Source organism: Salvia hispanica, chromosome 6 (genome assembly GCF_023119035.1).
Source record: "Salvia hispanica cultivar TCC Black 2014 chromosome 6, UniMelb_Shisp_WGS_1.0, whole genome shotgun sequence".
Classification (NCBI taxonomy): Eukaryota; Viridiplantae; Streptophyta; class Magnoliopsida; order Lamiales; family Lamiaceae; genus Salvia; species Salvia hispanica.
The window spans coordinates 34,691,298-34,712,953 of record NC_062970.1 but is presented as its reverse complement, the minus strand read 5'-3'; the positions used below and the strand labels follow the sequence as shown (position 1 = coordinate 34,712,953).

General features: G+C 34.5%; 3 protein-coding genes across 6 annotated transcripts in view; all 3 read left to right on the top strand.

Annotated features, from left to right (window-relative positions):
• LOC125194360 (putative E3 ubiquitin-protein ligase RING1b) overlaps nucleotides 1-14,226 on the top strand; it is a 15,433-nt gene extending 1,207 nt beyond the window's left edge. The window contains exons 1-9 of one of the 3 annotated variants that reach the window (XM_048092536.1): nucleotides 11,370-11,562; nucleotides 11,675-11,720; nucleotides 12,565-12,623; nucleotides 12,737-12,818; nucleotides 12,903-13,023; nucleotides 13,106-13,147; nucleotides 13,219-13,614; nucleotides 13,728-13,848; nucleotides 14,012-14,226. In XM_048092536.1, coding sequence (XP_047948493.1) covers nucleotides 11,409-11,562; nucleotides 11,675-11,720; nucleotides 12,565-12,623; nucleotides 12,737-12,818; nucleotides 12,903-13,023; nucleotides 13,106-13,147; nucleotides 13,219-13,614; nucleotides 13,728-13,848; nucleotides 14,012-14,070 — 1,080 coding nt within the window. In that variant the 5' untranslated portion in view covers nucleotides 11,370-11,408 and the 3' untranslated portion in view covers nucleotides 14,071-14,226. Of the gene's footprint in view, nucleotides 1-11,369; nucleotides 11,563-11,674; nucleotides 11,721-12,564; nucleotides 12,624-12,736; nucleotides 12,819-12,902; nucleotides 13,024-13,105; nucleotides 13,148-13,218; nucleotides 13,615-13,727; nucleotides 13,849-14,011 lie in introns of those variants that run through there. The other 2 variants (XM_048092537.1, XM_048092538.1) reach the window with 2 other exon arrangements.
• Nucleotides 8,731-9,328, top strand: LOC125194365 (ethylene-responsive transcription factor 8-like). The gene has a single exon (XM_048092545.1). It carries the CDS (start codon nucleotides 8,807-8,809, stop codon nucleotides 9,200-9,202), a length of 396 nt encoding a protein of 131 aa, XP_047948502.1. The 5' UTR covers nucleotides 8,731-8,806; the 3' UTR covers nucleotides 9,203-9,328.
• On the top strand, nucleotides 14,012-17,535 carry LOC125194363 (putative E3 ubiquitin-protein ligase RING1b). 2 transcript variants are annotated; one of them, XM_048092542.1, is made up of 8 exons: nucleotides 14,012-14,078; nucleotides 15,906-15,964; nucleotides 16,078-16,159; nucleotides 16,244-16,364; nucleotides 16,447-16,488; nucleotides 16,560-16,955; nucleotides 17,069-17,213; nucleotides 17,397-17,535. In XM_048092542.1, the coding sequence occupies exons 1-8, from the start codon at nucleotides 14,071-14,073 to the stop codon at nucleotides 17,438-17,440; spliced, it is 897 nt and encodes a 298-aa protein (XP_047948499.1). In that variant the 5' UTR covers nucleotides 14,012-14,070; the 3' UTR covers nucleotides 17,441-17,535. The 2 variants fall into 2 exon arrangements, with proteins under 2 accessions (XP_047948499.1, XP_047948500.1); XM_048092543.1 differs by lacking the exon at nucleotides 16,447-16,488.
• Nucleotides 17,536-21,656: the final 4,121 nt, after the last annotated feature.

Sequence of the window (21,656 nt, the reverse complement as noted above, 5' to 3'; positions counted from 1 at the left end):
AATAAATTTTTTTAACGTTAAAAAACGGGACCCGATCCAAAATCAATAGCAAATAACAAAACATAACAAAATTTGAAACCAAATCAAAACAAATTCAACAAATAAAAAAAATTACAAATTACCTTTATTTTTCCCTCTTCTTCAACTATCTTCCTTCAGGGAAAATATGAAAAATTGATTAAACCCTAACTATAGAATGAGGAAGAAATTGCGGAATCGAATGGAAATCCCATCACTTTGGCCGAAATAGAGCGAAAAGCAAATCTGGAAATGGGAAGCAAATTGAACCCTATATCATTTAAACCATTGAAAAGTCTATTATGCCCCCGCATTCTAATAATGAACCGAATCATTCACATAGTGAACTTTTTGCTTCAATTTAAACCACATGGGTAAATAATCTTGATTTCTTAATCTTGTGTTTAGATTTATTCTCTAGTTATACACTTTATGGGCACTGCCCCATATCACTACTCGAGTGTTATATTGCTAACTCATAACTTAACTGCTAACTATAATTAAATAATAGTCATTAGATATTAAAATTTAAAGGGCTTAGATCATCAATCCCTAAAGAAAATACGATCAATGAAAAGCCCAATAAGATTACGGATTAATTCCAAAAAACATCAATATGGGTATAAATGTCAATTAACTACATGTTTAGTTATAACTAACTTTTAAAAGAAATCCCAAAACTTTAAATTCATATAACATATATCAAATTAAAGATAATTTTATAAGGATTCCAACGATATCCTACATGCATATGTTACGACGTCAAAATTTGAAATTTTTTTTGAAATTTTTTATTTTTTTCGTACAGCAGAAATGTCAACATACTATATAAAATATGTCAATATAATACACGTAGAATGTCAATATAAGCAATGAGTTAACATTCTTAAAGCATTGTGTTGACATTCTCAACCATTGGTTGACATTCTCAAACCTTTGTGTTGACATTTTAAAACACTATATTGACATTTTCACCCAAAAACCCCTAGTTTGGAGTTTTTTTATTTTTTTTTATTTTATTAATAAAAATTAAAATTACACGTGGCAAATTGTAGACCACACGTTTTCTAAATTCTTATGGCCTTCAATTAGTTGTAGTCAGCAATTAAATGATGAGTTAGCAATTGATCACTCCCCGAATTAATATCACGGTAAAGGGGGGTTCGGTTTACAAGATTGAATTCCAGATTAAATATGTTGTGTGTTTGGTTCATGAGATTCAATCTCACAACTCAATCTAGATGGATAATCGAAATAATTAGTCATAACTAACTTAGTACTATTTAATTTTGGACACCACCTAAATGGACTTTGTCACTTAGGTATGTATATGCGGTAAGTTGTATTTAGGGGTGAACTCGGGCTCGACGCTTGGATGTACTTGGAGATGGGGATCCGGTTCATGGTGCAGGGGACGACGATTGGATATGGCGTCGAGACCTTTTAAGTGTGGTCGTGACATTTCGATCACTCCCTCGTAGGTAATAGATTTTATTAAAGTAATCATTATCATACATCCAATCAATTTTTTCGTCTTTATCACTCTTCCTCCGTCAATAAAAGACACATTTTGACTTGTATCGGGTTTTAAGAAAGATAATGGAAAAAATGAAAAAAATGTTGGATCCTACTTTTAATAGTACATTATTAAGTTTAAAATAAAATAGTGAGATAAAGTTAGTGGAATATAAGATCCATTATGAAAAGTTTAAAAAATAAATGTGATAATTTTTCATGCAAGGATGAACATTACAAATTGAGATGATTAATGGTGGACAAAGGAAATAGTATTCTAGTTATCATTTCCTCTCTCACACCAATATATTCAAATATATATATTTTATCTTTGTCTTAAATCTTGTATAATTATTAAGTACGACAATTACTTTGAGACGAAAAAAAATGAGAAAGTATTAAATGAGTCATGTTTGGTTGGGGAAAGTAAGTTGGCAAGGAAAAAGATTCATAGGAAAAAGAATACCGGAATATGATTCCTAATAACTTTACTTTCCTGTGTTTGGACAATATCAAAATTTTAAATTTTTATTTAATTTAAACACCAAACTAAAAATATACTTATTATTTTTTATTTATAAAAAAGAATAATATTGTAAATTTTTTAATAAATTATTATTAACAAATAATAATTTATTATATTATTATATTTATATACGATGGATAGTTTAAATATGGATTATCCATCATAATACTATATAATAATATAATTATAGTTACCTGAGGAATTATAGTACTCATTTATTTATTAATTATATTATAATTATAATATTTAAGGATATTATAATTGAATAAATTTTAAAAAATTAAAATTGCACAAATGACTTTATCTTTTAATTATCAATTTATAAAATATAATAGTTATTATTTATTAAAGATTTATATTATAGAATTATATTTGAATTATTTAATAAATTATTATTACTAAAATGAATTGTTAAAAAAATATAATTATAATTATGATAATTTTAATTATAGTTATTTATTATAGTGAAATTAAGTATGATTTAAAATTTTTAAAAATTTTTTTTAAAAAACATTGGAATTATTATTATTGTTATTATTATTATATTATTACTATTATTAGGTTATTATTATTATTATTATTATTATTATTAAAATTATACTATATTTTAAATATTTTGGAATCCAAAATTTTTGGAAAAAGAATACCTAAGAAAAGTTATGATTGAAATTTGAAAGTTTGTATTAACTTTCTTTATTCTCATTTTTTAAATTTCCCGTTTTATTATAACCCAAAACGAATTTAAAATTTAAGGGAAACGAATTTTCTTTCCCGAGGGGATCGACAACCAAACATGGCCTAAATGAAATTAATAAACATAATATAAATCCTACTATTTAATACTACCCCACTTAATATTTATGATAAATATTTATGATAAAAAACAAAATAAATCGACTAATTGAAATGAACCCAAAAAATATCTTATTGCAAAATAAATTAATTGAAATGACCTAATGTAGATCTTATTGTAAGGGGGTAGTATTTTGGTTCTGTATATTTGTCAAACGAAAATACTACTACTACTACTAAAGTAATTAAAGGAACGGTGCAAACCCAATCAACGCTCGCATTTAGGTGTGAAACATGAAATTAAATTTGATGGTTAGAAATTAGAACCATAACATAACTAACTCAACTGCCGACGCTATGATTGACCTCTATTGCTTTAATTTCGTGCTGTCCCATTCGATAATTACTCTTTCGACATCTCACTGTTTTAAACTTTTTTGACTAGATCTTGTTCAACATAATTGCTATACTTTCTACTACTTTCTAATCCTCATTACCCCACCCCCCATTTTCCTAATCGATGGACGTTCCTATTTCTTTTTCAAAGTACTTTGGACGAGATTTGGCATAATTTTTTCACCTTTAGGTCTTGTTTAAGAGTAATACTACATACATTGTCCTCAGGATCTCAGTTGCTTACTATTTACAAAACCATATTCATAAATATGTTAGTATCATTTAAAAACCAAATGACGAGGTGAAACACATATGAATATGGTTACTATCTGTCACTTCTTTAGTCGTAAAATACTCCCTCCGTCCCGATAATTCGACCCAATATTCCATTTCGGACGTTTCCCCCATAATTTGTCTCATTTCACTTTTACTATTTTTTTTAATTCTATTCCACTAACTCATTCATACTCACATTTTATTATAAAACTAATACTTTAAAAGTAGGACTCACATCCCACCAACTTTTTCAACTCACTTTTATTAAATTTCTTAAAACTCGTGTTGGATCAAAGTGTCCTAAATTATCTGGGATGGAGGAAGTACTTTTTATTTGTCCGCGTGGTAATAACAAATTGGTGTATACACACTATCCCAAAACCATAAATTTTAAATAATGAACTTCATCCAAAAAGAAAAGAGTATTAAAATAAATAAAAAAAGGGGTAATCATGGTATAGTGAGAGGTTGGTGCTCTAGACTCATTACTCTGATCACATGCTGCTTTACAAAATGTCGTAATATAGACCCCACATTTCATTTTACTTCCTCAATCTCCGCATCACATTTCGCCTTGCAAACCCAAAATTCAAGTTTCATTCTTACATATCTCACTTTATATATACATATACTATCAATCTTCACATCAGCCAAATCCAAACTCCACTTCAGTTTCTTGCTCTTCCTCTCTTGCCACCAATGGCAACACTTGTCAAACCAATTACTTGTTTCATTCTGATAATTTTAACGACATGTTTCAAACTCAAGCTGAGAGAGCAAATTCTTCTCCAAATATGCTCACCTAGCCACAAACAATTTTGTCTCAGTACCTAGTAGTTCTAATCTCAAAATAGATGTCCCTTCATCTCCAACTCCATCCTCAGCTCCCACCCCATCCACAAGCCAAATCAGCGGCGTCCCAGCGACGTCCCCCTACTCCAGCCCGTCCCCGTCCCACAACCTCGGGGATGAAGAGACGGAGAGAGCCTTGCCCCGACTCCAGAGTACAACCTGGCACCAACCCCTAGTATGACAAGCGCCGGAGATAGCCCTGCCCCGGCCCCATTTGAGGATGAGGAAGAAGATGAGGATGAGTTTTCCTCTGAAAATCCAGAGGAACTGAACAACGACAACAACAACAGAGAAGCCTACACCTATACCAAGAGCGGGGCACAAGGCATGAGTGATGCGAGAATAGAAGGCAACAAGTACTACTATGACAACGAGGGGATGAGCGATACGAGAATACAAGGCAGCAGTGAGTACTACTACAATGCCGAGCACAACAACTACAGCCCTGGTGGCCACGAAAGCCAACCACAGGGGATGAGTGACACAAGGAACAACAAGTACTACTATGACAACGAACCACAGGGGATGAGTGACACGAGAATAGAAAACAACAACAAGTACTACAACTACAGTCCGGTGGGAGGCGAGAGCAGCAATGAGGAGGGATACTACTACAATGGGAGCTACAACAAGTCCAAATATGAGTTCGATTCGATGGAAGAGTATGAGAATCAGCAAGGGTATGCAGATGTTCAACAGGAGTTCATCAATCCTTGAACGATTTAAGGGTGTCCTTTTTTGGTGATGAGACAGGGTTTGAATTTACTTGCAACGGGGTTCTGTTGTAGACTAAATACTTCCAACTTCTTTGCCTTTTTTGCTCTGTTTTTCCCTTTGCATTGGGCAATTGCCAAGTTGATGAATGGAACTTCTTGCAATTAGTCTGTATTAGTCCATATTTTCTACTCCCACCGTCCCACATAATTTTACACAGTTTGACTTAGCACAGGTTTTAAGAAATGTAATAGAAAGTGAGTTGGAAAAGTTGATAAGATGTGAGTCCTATTTATAAAGTATTGGTTTTATAATAAAATGTGAATGAGAATGAGTTAGTGGAATATAGGGTCCACTACCAAAAATGGTAAAAGTAAAATGGGTAAAATTATATGGGATGGACTAAAATGGAATACTGTGTAAAATCATGTGGGACGGAGGGAGTACTAAATTTCAATTATATTACTATATCAGTTTACAAGGAAAAGTTATACTAGTATATGATTCGTTACTCATGCTGTCATGCGAGCAATCAAGTAAACATAACTTCAACTGCAAGGTAGGCACTAATCATTTCAAATTAACATTCATCCACTGAAATAGAAGCACTTAATTAGAAGTTAGTTCCGACTTCTTTCTGAAAAACTAAAGGACTACTGTCTAAAATATCAATCAAATTGATTGATATTTTTTCACTTCCAAATGGAGCAAGGGAAATTGCCGCATGAATATAGTGTTTCACCCTTATATTTATTTTGTAAAAATAAATTTTATAATAATTCAATACATAAGATAGTATTTAATACTTTTGAGTTCAATTCTAATAACTTTGTAGTAAAGTGACAATAAATTCTAAAGAAGTACTCCCTCCGTTCTATAGTAATAGAGTCATTTTGCTATTTTGATCGTTCCATATTAATAGAGTCATTTCTTTTTTTAGTAAAAGTGAACATATTTTTCCACACCTACTACTCTCTATTACTTTTTTTTCTCTCTTCATCTCTCTACCTTTTTCATTTTCCACTTTATTTTCCTTTTACTTAACTCACCTAACACGATTTTTCATAATCTCCGTGCCGAAAAGAAACGCCTACATTACTATGGAACGGAGGGAGTACTATATATCGAATTTTATACAATAACTCTGTAATAAAATTTTAATTATGTCATACAAGTACTACCTTCATCCACTGCCAATAGTATTAAGAGTGACTTATGACCACTATCAATAGTCTTAACAGTGGACTTATGAATTTTAAAATAAAATTGGTTAAGTAAATGTGATAAATTAAGTAAAAAAGTGATTAACGTACTTCTTAATGAAAAATAAGTTTCTCTTCATTTCATTAGAGAATAGAGGTTGAAACTAGTACAAAATGGAAAGATATAACTATTGATTGTGGACGTGGCTAGTACAAAATTAAATCTAAAGGTGTTTTTGAAAAAGTTGAACACTGGACCCAAAAAAAAAGAAAAAAAAGGTCCCAAGAATGATGGTAAGAGGTGATGCTTGTGAAAACATCAATGTTAATATATTATCATCACATCAATATAAAGTCGATGACGACACATTTCTGTCTCTCCGAGTGAAGTAGGATTAAGAAGATCCAGAAATTGATTACTGCGAAAACATTCAGGAACTTTTATTCATTTTGCAGTTCTGGCCAGTGGCCATATATTATAGTCATTGCAAATAATATCAAATCAATGTAATTTTGGCCCTATCAAAGGAGGACATATATGGACTAAATTCCTTCAAAGGATTTGGACCAACGATGTATACAAACCTCTCCAACTACATTTCAATAAATTTATTATAAATTAATTTTTATAAGCGGGGCCTAATAGAAATCATTAGATTATTTAGGTTTTCGTAGCGATTAATGAAGTTTTGGGCTGGTCACCTTTTGGACTGATTGAATAGATGGGCCAGTAGACAAATTTAACGAGTAAACTCTGGAATGATTATATCATTAAATAAAAATGTTTGAATTTAAATATTTAATGGTTAAAAAATTCCTAAGTAACAAAGGAGTGAGAAAGAGCAGGTAGAGCCTGTGAGATACTACCTTTATCTCTGAAAATTTGATATAGTTTACCATTTTGGTCCGTTCCTAAAAATTTGATATACTTCACTTTTACCATTTTTGGTAGTGGACCTCATATTCCACTAACTCATTCCTACTCATATTTTATTATAAAACTAATACTTTAAAAGTAGGATCCACATCCCACCAACTTTTTCAACTCACTTTTCATTACATTTCTTAAAAAATCCCCGTCGAGTCAAAGTGTAGCAAATTTTGGAGGACGGAGGTAGTATAACTTAGATAACAACGTATTGAATTCACAATGGGGCAGGTGGAGAGAGATAGACACGCGTCGTACAGAAAGTGGGCAGCACAAGAAATATTGGAGCATCTGAGTACGGATAAATTATCCGAGGCGGCTGACGGAAGGCTGCTGCGGCGGCGGCGGCTTATTATTACATTACAACATGGGCGGCCTACTCCCTCCGCATCTTTGACTCTATTTATTTTCTTATTGCTTCTACAACTCTTTCACTAATTAATCTCTACCCTAAATTCCCGCATCGTTTATGTTCTGCTACCTCATATCTCCATTCAATTTTATTTCAATTTCAACGCTTCACTTTCTCAATTAACTTTGTGAAATAGTAAAGGTTTCTAGTAGTACTAACATGTAAATAGAGGCATTTCATTTTGCTAACTAATTTTAAAAAATTAATTATAAATATTTAAAGAGGAAAAAAAGTAAATTAATAGAGGAAATAATATAGATAAGACTCTTCTTTACATTATTCTCTTTTACTTTATTCTCTCTCCACATTAACTATTTAATTTATACTCTCTCCGACCCACATTTGGAGTCACAATTAGTTATTACACGAGTTTTAAGAAATTGATGGAGTGTGTAATTAATGAAGTGAGATGATAGAGTGTGTAATAAATGAAGTGAGTTGGTTGAAGGTGGGTCCCTTTTTTACTTTTTGGATTTTTATTTTTGTTTTGGTTTATTTTAATGTAGATAATGTCATTTTGATGTAATTTTGATGAATAATGGGGTAAAATTGTATGACCAAATATGGAAAATTCTACATGTGACTCTAAAACTGGGACGGACTTTTATGGCAAAATGTGACTCCAAAATTAGAACAGAGGAAGTATATCATTTTTTCAAAACGAGTGTAAAAAATGAAATGTCTCTATCATTGTGGAAGTGAGGAATATTTTGCAAATTCTTTCAGATCTAAATAGTACTATGTCTGATATAAGATGCAAGAGTCATAATAATAATACATTAACTAGTCGCAGTTGACAAAATTTGTGTTTAATTTTATTTTGTCCCTACTTTATTTTTTTAAATTAAACAACTTAACGATATGAATACAAAGATAAAATGGTAGTAATTCTTTTTATCAATTGCACATCTCTCTATTAAATTCTTTTTTTTATTTTTATCACCTAAGGTGCAAAGAAAATGTAGGCGTGGAATTGTACACGAAGAATTAAAACCTAAAGGCTAAAGCACACCACACAGTATACTCAACCACTCGGGCGGCGCCTCCCCCTATCCACGTCAAATACCTCGCTCAACGCGCCTAACAAGGGGCCCCACCACCAATCCCTTAACCGCTCCCCACCCCTCTCTCTATAAACATCCTCATCCGCTGCACTTCAATTGTTCTAAACGACAATGGCGATGAAGGAGAAGCCTGCAAGCGCCGCTGCCGTACACTACAGGGGGGTGAGGAAGCGGCCGTGGGGCCGCTACGCCGCCGAGATCCGCGACCCCAACAAGAAGACACGTGTCTGGCTGGGCACCTTCGACACCGCCGAGGAGGCCGCGCGTGCCTACGACGCCGCCGCCCGCAGCTTCCGCGGCTCCAAGGCCAAGACCAACTTCAACGACGACTCACTTGGCGCTAACCAAGCGGCCGCCGGGGAGATTCAGTTCCTCCGACAACATCCGGTGCTGCAAAGCTATATGCACCGCTACATGCAGCAGGAGGAGGAGCATCAAGTAGAGGAGGTTGAGGAGGCCACAGAATTGAATCTTGATCTCAATCTTGCGCCGCCTTTGGCAGCTTGAAATTACACTAGTGTTTTTTAAATGGTGTAGTAGTTTAATTATTTTTGGTTTTCATCAATCAAATCTAACCTTTTGATTCAAATAATTGGTCTAACATATCTGGTTTATACCAGAATTTCGTTTTAATTATTGTTCAACTCTATGAGTCTCAATCATACCTTTATTCCTCAGTTTTTTAATCTCAATTTCTTACTAGTATTTAAAAAACAACCTCCATGACTCCATCCCTCAATTATTTATGCTCGGTGGTGGACTATTGGGAAAGTTCTGGTTGGTCGTTGACTTCCTTCGGCAGACCGCTAAGTTCCCTCTAATTGAACTGATCAGCGACTGCTGACCAGCATTAGTGCATTGGTTTGTTTCTGTGTCTTCTATCTTTGATCTCTTTTTAATTTTTTTTTACCATAAAACTCATCAAACGCGATAAAGTACTAGTGAATGATAGGAATATAGATTAAAGCATATGTAGTTCACATGATTTTTATCAAAACAATTTAAGTCTAACTCTAACCCTTACACCATCTTCAAGATACACTAAAATTTAAAATGTGATAGATAGCTAGCTCTAATAAAATTACAAAACCAATCTTATTTTTAGTTTTTGGGAGAAAAATACCTATTCTTAGAGTTACACTAACCTAAACCTAAAAAAATTTCAAATTTTGTCTCATTCTCTATTTATTCATGAGCTTCATCCTGCCCTTACCAAAAGACAACATCTACAAGTTACAACCATTTATCCAATCCCTTCACTATTCATTGATCTCTTTATTTTAATTCTTCAATTTAAAATATAATTAATAAAATAACATTTTATTAATAAAACTTCATTAAAAATTCAAAAATTACATAACAAATTCCTAAAAATAAAAAATTATGGAGTATAATTTAAACTCTAAAAATTTATAAATACACTTATAGTACATTATTTAAAATCATAGTTAAAAATTAACAAAATTAGAGAGAAAAAATAATAATAAAAAAAATTATATGATGAATGGTGCAATTATATATAATATTGGAATAAATTGAAAGAAAAAAACAACAAAATAAGCTAAGGGACGGGACAGCCCTCCAGACCGGGAAGCCCCCCATGGGACGGGACACCTCCAACGACATCCCTTAACCATCCCGCCCAGGAGGGACGGAACAGCCGCCACAAAGGGCACTGTTCCGGATCGATGATCTTAAAATATGTATGATTCCATGTTTATCAATGTCTTCACTGACGAGTAGGCTAGACCCAAAACACGATCGACTGACCCGTTGAATTGGACCTAGGTACAACCATTGTCTATTATTTCTTCATATTTTCTTAAACTTTATAGTCCCCTCTATAGCAAATGAAATAGAATTTCGATATAATTGAGACATATTGTTGTGAAAAAATAAACACTACTCCCTAAGTCCATGAATAAGAGTCCTGGTTCATAATTACCATAAATGATAAAGAGACCTCACATTCCATTAACTCATTCCACTCACATATCATTTAAAACTAATATATACAAGTGGGACATCTATTCCACTAACTTTCTTCCACCCACTTTTCTTAACATTTCTTAAAACCCGCGCCATTTAGAAATGAGACTCTTAATCATGGACGGAGAGATTATTTTCTTAAAACACGTGCCATTTAGAAATGAGACTCTTAATCATGGACGGAGAGTGTATTATAAAAACAAAAAACCTTCATTTTTTAACAAATTTCCAAATTTAATTTAATTGTGTATTTAATTATTGACAATGTATGAATAGTTGAATAAAATCTACCATTATAAGGGTACAAATCTCAAAACCTCATTTATCACTCCCCAAAAAGTACCAATACAAGTATATTTTTGAAAAATAAAAAGATTTTATGTTCCTATTTTATCTCATATAGTCATATATACACACCATATATTAATTATGATGGATGCACTTTTCACAGTCACAGCTCGGATATTGCCGCAGATTAAAATCGTCATAAAAAACATAAATATGATATTTTACACACAGTTGAAGTGAATCTATTTCGATGACAGCGAAACAAGAGTCGTAACTGAAACTCGCAGAGAAAAAAAAATTCGAAACTAAAAATAGTGAAAAAAAAGTTGTGTAGACGATGTACTGTTTCAGATTCTCTTGCTCGTATATAAAAGTTGAAACGGAGCAGCATTTTATCGTGTGAAAACCATATCCCTAAACCCACAAAAACAAATCGATGCCGCCGCAGAACCACCGCCGCCGCCACCGCCGCAAGCGCACGCCTACTCGGTTTATCAGTAGTGCTGCTCCACCGCCTCCGTCTCCGCCTCATCAAGAAGTTCAACAAGCTCCACCAGAGCAACCACAAATTCAAGAAACCCCACCAGCAGGTTTCCCTTTTTATTTTACGTGCACGCCGATATTTATCGATTTTCAAAGAATTTATGTTTTATTTTTTTAATTTTATTTTCGTTTTCGAATAATTTTTTTTGGTCAATTCAGTCTTGGATTCCGACGATAGCGGCACTGACCCGGATGAATACGATGAGTAATGATTCAACTTCCTTTCTTGTTCAATTCAATTTTGGTGCGCCCTCGATGCAATCGAGGATAGCGGTATCTATGGTTTATATGCTCGATTAGGTTAATCAATGGTAGCGGTGTCTATTGTTTCGTTTATATGTACATGCGTTCAATTAGGTTAATCAATGGCGGCGGGATCTATTGTTTATTTGCACATGCGCTCAATTAGGTTAATCAATGGCGGCGGGATCTATTGTTTATCTGCACATGCACTCAATTGGGGTGATTGGGGATAGCGGTATCTATCGTTTATATGTACATGCGTTCAATTGGGTAATCAATGGTAGCAGTATCTATTGTTTCATTTATATGTACATGCGTTCAATTAGGTTAATCTGTGGTATCGATATCTATTGTTTATTTGCACATGCGCTCAATTGGGGAATTGAGGATAGCGGTAACTATTGTTTATATGTACATGCGTTCAATTAGGGTAATCAATGGTAGTGGTATCTATTGGGTATTTGCACATGCGCTCAAATGGAGTAATCAAGGAAATCAGTATCTATGGTTTTTATGTACATGCGCTCAATTGGGGAAATATTGGTTGTGGTATCTATTGTTTATATGCACATGCGCTTAATTTGATGAACTGAGGATAGACATATCTATCGTTTATATGTACATCCGTCAATTTGGGTAATCAAAGTTAGCTGATATCTATTGCTTATTTGCACATAGGCTCAATTGACATTTCTTTTTCAATGATCCATTACTACTTCCATCATATTGTGTGTTAAATTTCGTTTTGATTAAAGTACACATATTTTGTGATACCTATTAACTTTGTATTTTCATTTTTTCTGTAGAGTCATTACTGTGTCACTTTCTGAAGTTCGCAGCAATGTGCAATGCGCCATTTGTTTAGGTACCTTTTTGTGTGCGTTTCACTACTTACATATGTTAGAAATGAAATGACATGAAATGAAAAGACTATTTAGAATCGAATTGGTGAATTAAACATTACATATATAAACACAGGCGTATTGAAGAGCACAAGGGCTGTAATGGGATGCTTACACCGCTTTTGCAAAGAATGCATAGACAAATCTATGAGGCTGGGGTACTTCACTCTTTCTCTCTCACACTCTAACACTCTCACACACATAAATATGAGTGTCATTTTTACTAAATTATTTGCTGTTAGGAACAAGGAATGCCCTGCTTGCCGTAAGCACTGTGCAAGCCGTCGCTCTTTGAGAGATGATTTAGTCTTCGATAAAATAATTGGCTCTCTGTTTCCAGATTTGGAAAAGTATGAGAAAGAGGTACCTCTCTCTCTTTCTCTCTTGAATGCCTTATTTCATCTGTTTAGTTCATTTGATTAGATTCATCGGATTACTTGTTTAGGAATTGGTTCTGTATGAAAAGGAGAAGGAAGTTAATGTGAAGGTTAGATGATGTGAAATGTTTTGCTTTGAGGTGTTTCATCTAAATGTTAACTGAGGCGCGTTTCTTGGCAGCTTCAAGCATCAATTAACGGATGCCACCAACGACAAGCAGAAGGTAGAAAGCCGCGTAAGGGTAAGGTAGCAGCAGCAAGAGTGGATCGAGAATGTTCTAGGCAGAGTGGCTCGAAATTAAAGTTTGGTGGTCCGAGCAATGGAGGGACGAGTGGGATGATCTACAAAGATGATCATCATCAGCCTCCTGTCTCTGCAATCCCATCTCCTTGCATAGTTGCTGATCAAGTAGGTGCAGAGGGCGCCTCGTCTCCAGCAAAAACAAACTTGCCCGGCTGGGGTGGAGCCGGCTTCAGAAGCCAGGCTCGACGTGCTGCAACTGGCAAAGGCACGCAGAGCAGCAGAGTGGAGAGACTGGCAGAACATCTAGCAAATGTGGAGAAGAGTGATAACAAGGTATAATTGAGTATTACTTTCTTGGATTGCTGATTTCAAAGAAAAGTTGTTTGTGTACAGTTTCTAGTGGATCCACACATTTTTCATCATATATAGTACTTGAATATTTGCAGCATGTTGTGACTACACACCTCCAAAGTGACAAACTTATATGGCTCAAAGATTGCAACGATTATGCGTTGGCCGATGTTGAGCTAATTGACAAGGCTGAGGCGAAGGCGCCACATATATCAAGTGTGTGAACTATACATTGCACTGCACACACTACACACACTAATAATGATTGACATAGTTAAACTAATAGCGATATATAAAAAACTCAATAACAGAGATCCATACTGATTTTCAATTCATCTGATTATGTTTAATGTTAATGATTCTTTTGTTGAATCTGCAGAGTCTGTTTTGGATATCGTAAGGAAGCGGGAGAGATTGTTGGCTGAAATGAAAAATTAAATGAACTCGTAAGAAAAATTACAACGAATTTGTATTACAATTGTGTGTTTGTTTTTAATCTCTAGAATGATACGTACATACTCAAACATTTGGGATTATTATTCGAAATTTACAGTTCTATAAAATTTCAGCTTGATTGGCCCATAAGCCGAGAAGAGCTTATCTGATATTTAGTAGGCTCGTTCAATCGTTTGTTTCTCTTTAATCTTTAGATTAATTTAAATAATTTTCTTGTGTTATGTTTTTTTCTCTCGATCTTCAAAATTTTCTGATATAACCCGTTGTAAATTGTTATTGTACTGAAGTAGAGTTATGGTTTGAAATGTGATTTATATAGGGCTAATTTGTCCTATCTGAATTGGGATAGACTTAGGGCCTTCTTATTATGGTAGAATGGAACGAGGAAGGAGATTTCATTCCATTCTTGTGCTTGGTTAATATAAGGAATATAACTGGAATGGAATTAGTGGTGTGTGTAAATGCAATGTTTGTGCATAGTGTGTGTAGTGTGTGTGCATTATGTGTGCAATGTATAGTTTGTGCATAGTGTGTGTAGCGTGTGTGCTCAATGTGTGTAGTGTGGTTTTTAATTAATAATTAAAAATTCTAAAATTTTAATTTTATTATAAAATTGAGTGATATTAAATTTAAATATAATATAATACTACTATATTTTAGAATTAAAATATAAAATAAAAAGAAAGAGAAAAATGGGATGGAATATAATGGTCATTCCTTAGCTAAATGGAAGGAATAACTATTCCCATGTCGAATGGAATGGCTAACGATGCCAAGTGGGTCGGGCTGGCCTAGCCCGGCCCAGGCCCACCGAGGCCCGCCTATATTAAGACCCAGCTCGGACCAGGCCCATGTCTAAGGCGGACTGGGCTGGGCCGGGCTTTTTCTAATTTTTTAATTTATTTTTTATTATTATTTTCACTTAAGTCTTGGATTCCGACTATAGCGGCACTAACCCCGATGAATACGATGAGTAATGATTCAACTTCCTTTCTTGTTCAATTCAATTTTGGTGCGCCCTCGATGCAATCGAGGATAGCGGTATCTATGGTTTATATGCTCGATTAGGTTAATCAATGGTAGCGGTGTCTATTGTTTCGTTTATATGTACATGCGTTCAATTAGGTTAATCAATGGCGGCGGGATCTATTGTTTATTTGCACATGCGCTCAATTAGGTTAATCAATGGCGGCGGGATCTATTGTTTATCTGCACATGCACTCAATTGGGGTGATTGGGGATAGCGGTATCTATCGTTTATATGTACATGCGTTCAATTGGGTAATCAATGGTAGCAGTATCTATTGTTTCATTTATATGTACATGCGTTCAATTAGGTTAATCTGTGGTATCGATATCTATTGTTTATTTGCACATGCGCTCAATTGGGGAATTGAGGATAGCGGTAACTATTGTTTATATGTACATGCGTTCAATTAGGGTAATCAATGGTAGTGGTATCTATTGGGTATTTGCACATGCGCTCAAATGGAGTAATCAAGGAAATCAGTATCTATGGTTTTTATGTACATGCGCTCAATTGGGGAAATATTGGTTGTGGTATCTATTGTTTATATGCACATGCGCTTAATTTGATGAACTGAGGATAGACATATCTATCGTTTATATGTACATCCGTCAATTTGGGTAATCAAAGTTAGCTGATATCTATTGCTTATTTGCACATAGGCTCAATTGACATTTCTTTTTCAATGATCCATTACTACTTCCATCATATTGTGTGTTAAATTTCGTTTTGATTAAAGTACACATATTTTGTGATACCTATTAACTTTGTATTTTCATTTTTTCTGTAGAGTCATTACTGTGTCACTTTCTGAAGTTCGCAGCAATGTGCAATGCGCCATTTGTTTAGGTACCTTTTTGTGTGCGTTTCACTACTTACATATGTTAGAAATGAAATGACATGAAATGAAAAGACTATTTAGAATCGAATTGGTGAATTAAACATTACATATATAAACACAGGCGTATTGAAGAGCACAAGGGCTGTAATGGGATGCTTACACCGCTTTTGCAAAGAATGCATAGACAAATCTATGAGGCTGGGGTACTTCACTCTTTCTCTCTCACACTCTAACACTCTCACACACATAAATATGAGTGTCATTTTTACTAAATTATTTGCTGTTAGGAACAAGGAATGCCCTGCTTGCCGTAAGCACTGTGCAAGCCGTCGCTCTTTGAGAGATGATTTAGTCTTCGATAAAATAATTGGCTCTCTGTTTCCAGATTTGGAAAAGTATGAGAAAGAGGTACCTCTCTCTCTTTCTCTCTTGAATGCCTTATTTCATCTGTTTAGTTCATTTGATTAGATTCATCGGATTACTTGTTTAGGAATTGGTTCTGTATGAAAAGGAGAAGGAAGTTAATGTGAAGGTTAGATGATGTGAAATGTTTTGCTTTGAGGTGTTTCATCTAAATGTTAACTGAGGCGCGTTTCTTGGCAGCTTCAAGCATCAATTAACGGATGCCACCAACGACAAGCAGAAGGTAGAAAGCCGCGTAAGGGTAAGGTAGCAGCAGCAAGAGTGGATCGAGAATGTTCTAGGCAGAGTGGCTCGAAATTAAAGTTTGGTGGTCCGAGCAATGGAGGGACGAGTGGGATGATCTACAAAGATGATCATCATCAGCCTCCTGTCTCTGCAATCCCATCTCCTTGCATAGTTGCTGATCAAGTAGGTGCAGAGGGCGCCTCGTCTCCAGCAAAAACAAACTTGCCCGGCTGGGGTGGAGCCGGCTTCAGAAGCCAGGCTCGACGTGCTGCAACTGGCAAAGGCACGCAGAGCAGCAGAGTGGAGAGACTGGCAGAACATCTAGCAAATGTGGAGAAGAGTGATAACAAGGTATAATTGAGTATTACTTTCTTGGATTGCTGATTTCAAAGAAAAGTTGTTTGTGTACAGTTTCTAGTGGATCCACACATTTTTCATCATATATAGTACTTGAATATTTGCAGCATGTTGTGACTACACACCTCCAAAGTGACAAACTTATATGGCTCAAAGATTGCAACGATTCTGCGTTGGCCGATGTTGAGCTAATTGACAAGGCTGAGGCGAAGGCGCGGGCCAACGAGAAGGCGAAGGCGCCACATATATCAGGTGTGTGAACTATACATTGCACAAACATTGCACACACATTGCACACACTACACACACTAATAATGATTGACATAGTTAAACTAATAGCGATATATAAAAAAACTCAATAACAGAGATCCATACTGATTTTCAAATCATCTGATTATGTTTAATGCTGATGATTCTTTTGTTGAATCTGCAAAGTCTGTTTTGGATATCATAAGGAAGCAGGAGAGATTGTTGGCTGAAATGAAAAATTAAATGAACTTGTAAGAAAAATTACAACGAATTTGTATTACAATTGTCTGTTTGTTTTTAATCTCTAGAGTGATACTTACATACTACATCTGGGATTATATTCGAAATTTACAGTTCTATAAAATTTCAGCTTGATTGGCCCATAAGCCGAGAAGAGCTTATCTGATATTTAGTAGGCTCGTTCAATTGTTTGTTTCTCTTTAATCTTTAGATTAATTTAAATGATTTTCTTGTGTTATGTTTTTTTCTCTTGATCTTCAAAATTTTCTGATCTAACCAGTACTAAATTAAAATTGTACTGATGTATAGTTATGGTTTTGAAATGTGATTTATATAGGGCTAATTTGTCCTATCTGAATTGGGATAGACTTAGGGCCTTCTTGGTATGGTAGAATGGAACGAGGATGGGAATGGAATGGAGATTTCATTCCATTCTTATGCTTGGTTTATATAAGGAATATAACTGGAATGGAATTAGTGGTGTGTGTAAATTATGTGTAGTGTGTGCAATGTGTGTGCAATGTATAGTATGTGCATAGTGTGTGCAATGTATAGTTTGTGCATAGTTGTGTAGTGTGTGCAATGTGTGTAGTGTGGATTTTTATTAATAATTAAAAATTCTAAAATTTTAGTTTTATTATAAAATTATAAAATTATAAAATTGAGTAATATTAAATTTAAATATAATATAATACTACTATATTTTATAATTAAAATATAAAATAAAAAGAAAAGAGAAAAATGGGATGGAATATAATGGTCATTCCTTAGCTAAATGGAAGGAATAATTATTCCCATGTGGAATGGAATGGCTAGAGATGCCAAGTGGGTCGGGCTGGCCCAGCCCGGTCCGGGCCCACCGAGGCCCGCCTATATTAAGGCCCAGCTCGGCCTAGGCCCATGTCTAAGGCGGACTGGCCTTAGATATGGGCTGGGCCTGGCTTTTTCTAATTTTTCTTAGCCCGGCCCAGCCCAGGCCCACTTGCCACGTGGGCCCGGGCTGGGCTTGGCTTTGTTTAAATTTTTTGTTTAGAATGATATATTTAAGGGCTCGTTTGGTAGCTATGTCATGTTTCGACTAGACATGATACCATTATGATAGTAATCATAGTTTCGATTAGTTAATTTACATATATTGGGTGTTTGGTAGATTAAGATAATTGTGAGTTATCTTATTGTAGTGTTTGGTACAATAAGTCACAAGTAAGGATTAAAATTATGATTGTCAAAATTATCCTCATTAGTTTAAGTTAATTACTAAACTATCATCATTTTACCCTAATTATTCCTATAAAATCATTTTGTTTAAAATTAACATCTTTTCAAGCTAAACTCCTTACAAAAATTAGCATCTTTATATCAAAAAACTTATATTTATTTTGGTATTCTATTTTTGTGAGCATTAATAATTTTGGACAAATTTTATGAATAATCAATTATTATTTTGGACAAATTCTATATGAAAATATTTTATCAAGTACCAAATTTTATATGTTCAATTTTTTTGAAGTTTAAAGCGTTTGTGGATTGAACAACATCGTATATTTATGTTCAAAACAAAAGTAATTGCCTTCAAGTATTACGTAATTATAAGTATAATATAATATAATATAAATAAAGTAATATAATGAGAATATAATACGATTTAATGTAAAGTAATATAATGAGAACATAAAGTAATATAATGAGAATATTATAATATAATATAATGTAAATAAAATAACAAAGTAATATAATTAGAACAACAAATTGACATCAACAAAATTCTTAATATGATTTAATAGGAAAATGACGTCCTTCAATACAACAACTAAGTAAAATTGATGGGTTAGAAATTTTGATGGGTAAAATTGTATTTTGCTAACTTAACTAGGCTTCCATGATAAATAACATAGGATTTTGGGTAGTTACAAATATGACTAAAACATAAGATTTTCAGTGGGCTTTGTGCGGGCCGGAAATAAAACACGGGCTACTATGTTTGGTAACATAACTACCAAACACACAAATAAACCCAGATTAATCTCTTATCTAGGCGAAACATAGCTACCAAACGGCCCCTAAAGATATTATATGCAAAAATAAAACATATAACTTGTATTTTTATATCACATGAATTAAATCTAAATTTAATAATGTGTTTAAGTTCGTTTATTGATTTTATGTGAATAATATTTTTCATGTTCTTTATTCTATTTAAAAGTAAGTATATAACTAAAGGAATAATCAATATTGTTAGTTTTATTTTATTAGTAGATGATGACATAGGGGTTGATGTTGTATTTTTAAAGCTACAAGTATATAAACTAACTAACAAATTTAAAGAATTCTATAATTATCATCATATATTAAGGTTTGAATACGTAATATTCTTAAAGTTAAACTTTAGAATCATCCTTTATACGTCTTTGATAAAAAAAAATTATATAAAAAAAATAGATGTAATCATGATTTAGTTGGAAACTTATGTTGATATTAAACTATTACTGTTTGAGCCATTCGGAGACATCCAAAATATTGGAATGATATAGACAAAATTAACATTTTGTGCACAAGATGAAATGCATAAATAGAGAAATACACTATTATTAGTGATTAATCACCTAATTACATTTTAAAAAAAATACTCCCTCCATCCTGATTTATAGTCACATTTAGTTATGGCACGGGTTTTAAGGAATTGGTGGAGTGTGTAATTAATGAAATGAGAGGTGGAGTGTGTAATAAATGAAATGAATTGGTGGAGTGAGATGATGAAGTGTTTAAGAGCATCCGCATCGCAGACGCGACAACATCGAGACAGCGTTATGACGCTTCGTCTCGATGAGAGCGAGGCATCTCGTCACGCGACGCGTGCCGGCGAGGCCGGCCTCGAGCTGGCGAGACGACGCGCGCGTCCCACGTGGCGCGCGCTGGAGTATGGCGTGACGCCCACTCGCCGGGCCGCGAGTGGGCGTCGGAATTATGACGTAATAATTTTTTTTTTAATTCGAAAAATTCGAATTTAATAAAAAAAAATTTTGAACGGTCAAATGACCGTTGTATCAGACGGTCGATTTTTTTAAATTTTTTTTCTTTTCTTTTACTCCCTCCGTCCACGAAAATTCGTCCGGTTTGACCGGGCACGAGTTTTAAGAAATGTAATGGAAAGTAAGTTGAAAAGGTTAGTGGATTGTGGGTCCTACTTTTATATATTAGTTTTATAATAAAATGTGAGTAGGAATGAGTTAGTGGAATATGGGGTTCACTACCAAAAATGGTAAAAGTGAAATGGGATAAATTTTGGGGGACGGACGGAAATGGAAAACTGGGACAAATTTTCGTGGACGGAGGGAGTATTTATTCTATAAATATACTTCATACTCCATTCACCATTTTACACACAAACACTCATCTATTCCTTTCTCTCAAATTGTTGAAAAAATGTTCGGCGATGGAAACTCCAGCGGCGGTGGCTCCGGCGGCGGCGGCGGTTCCGGCAGGTGGCGCTCCGGCGGGTTCAACTTGAACTCGTTCGACGATTGGGCGAGCATGTACAACTTTTTGGGTACTCCCGGTTCGTCGCCGGGCACCCAAGCCTCGACCACTCCGCCGGCGTACCAAACACCACATTTTGATGTGGATGCATACTATTGGAATTAAAAAAAAAAAATGAAATTGAATGAATAGTTAAGAGATGGTTAAAAATGGGGGGATGCATGTGTTGTCTTTAGTTGATTTAGAAAAAATAGTCCTTGAATGAAGGGAGAAGGTAAAACTTTTGGGACGGAGGGCCCTAATAAATAAAGTGAGTTGGTTAAAGGGTTGGGCCCCTTTTTTTTGTTTTTTTTGGTTTTTTATTTTTGTTTTGATTTTTTTTAATGTAGATAATGACATTTGGGTGTAATTTTGGGAAAAAATGAGGAAAATTTTGAAAATAGGGAAAATTTTAAATGGGGCATAAATATGGGAGGGCTTTTATAAAATGTGACAAAAAAATCGGGGCGAAGGGAGTATTTATTATAAAAGGGGTTTTGGGCCTGTTTTGCCCGGGGGTCGGGCTTCCCCCTCCTGGGGTTTTAAAAGGCCCCAGGTGGGGTTTGGGGTTTACAAAATGGCCAAATTTGGACCCCACCCAACCGTGAGCCCAACCGAAAAATGTACGTAATTCACATGGAATGGAATGTTGTCAAAACAACTTTACCCAATCCCTAAAATCATGAACAT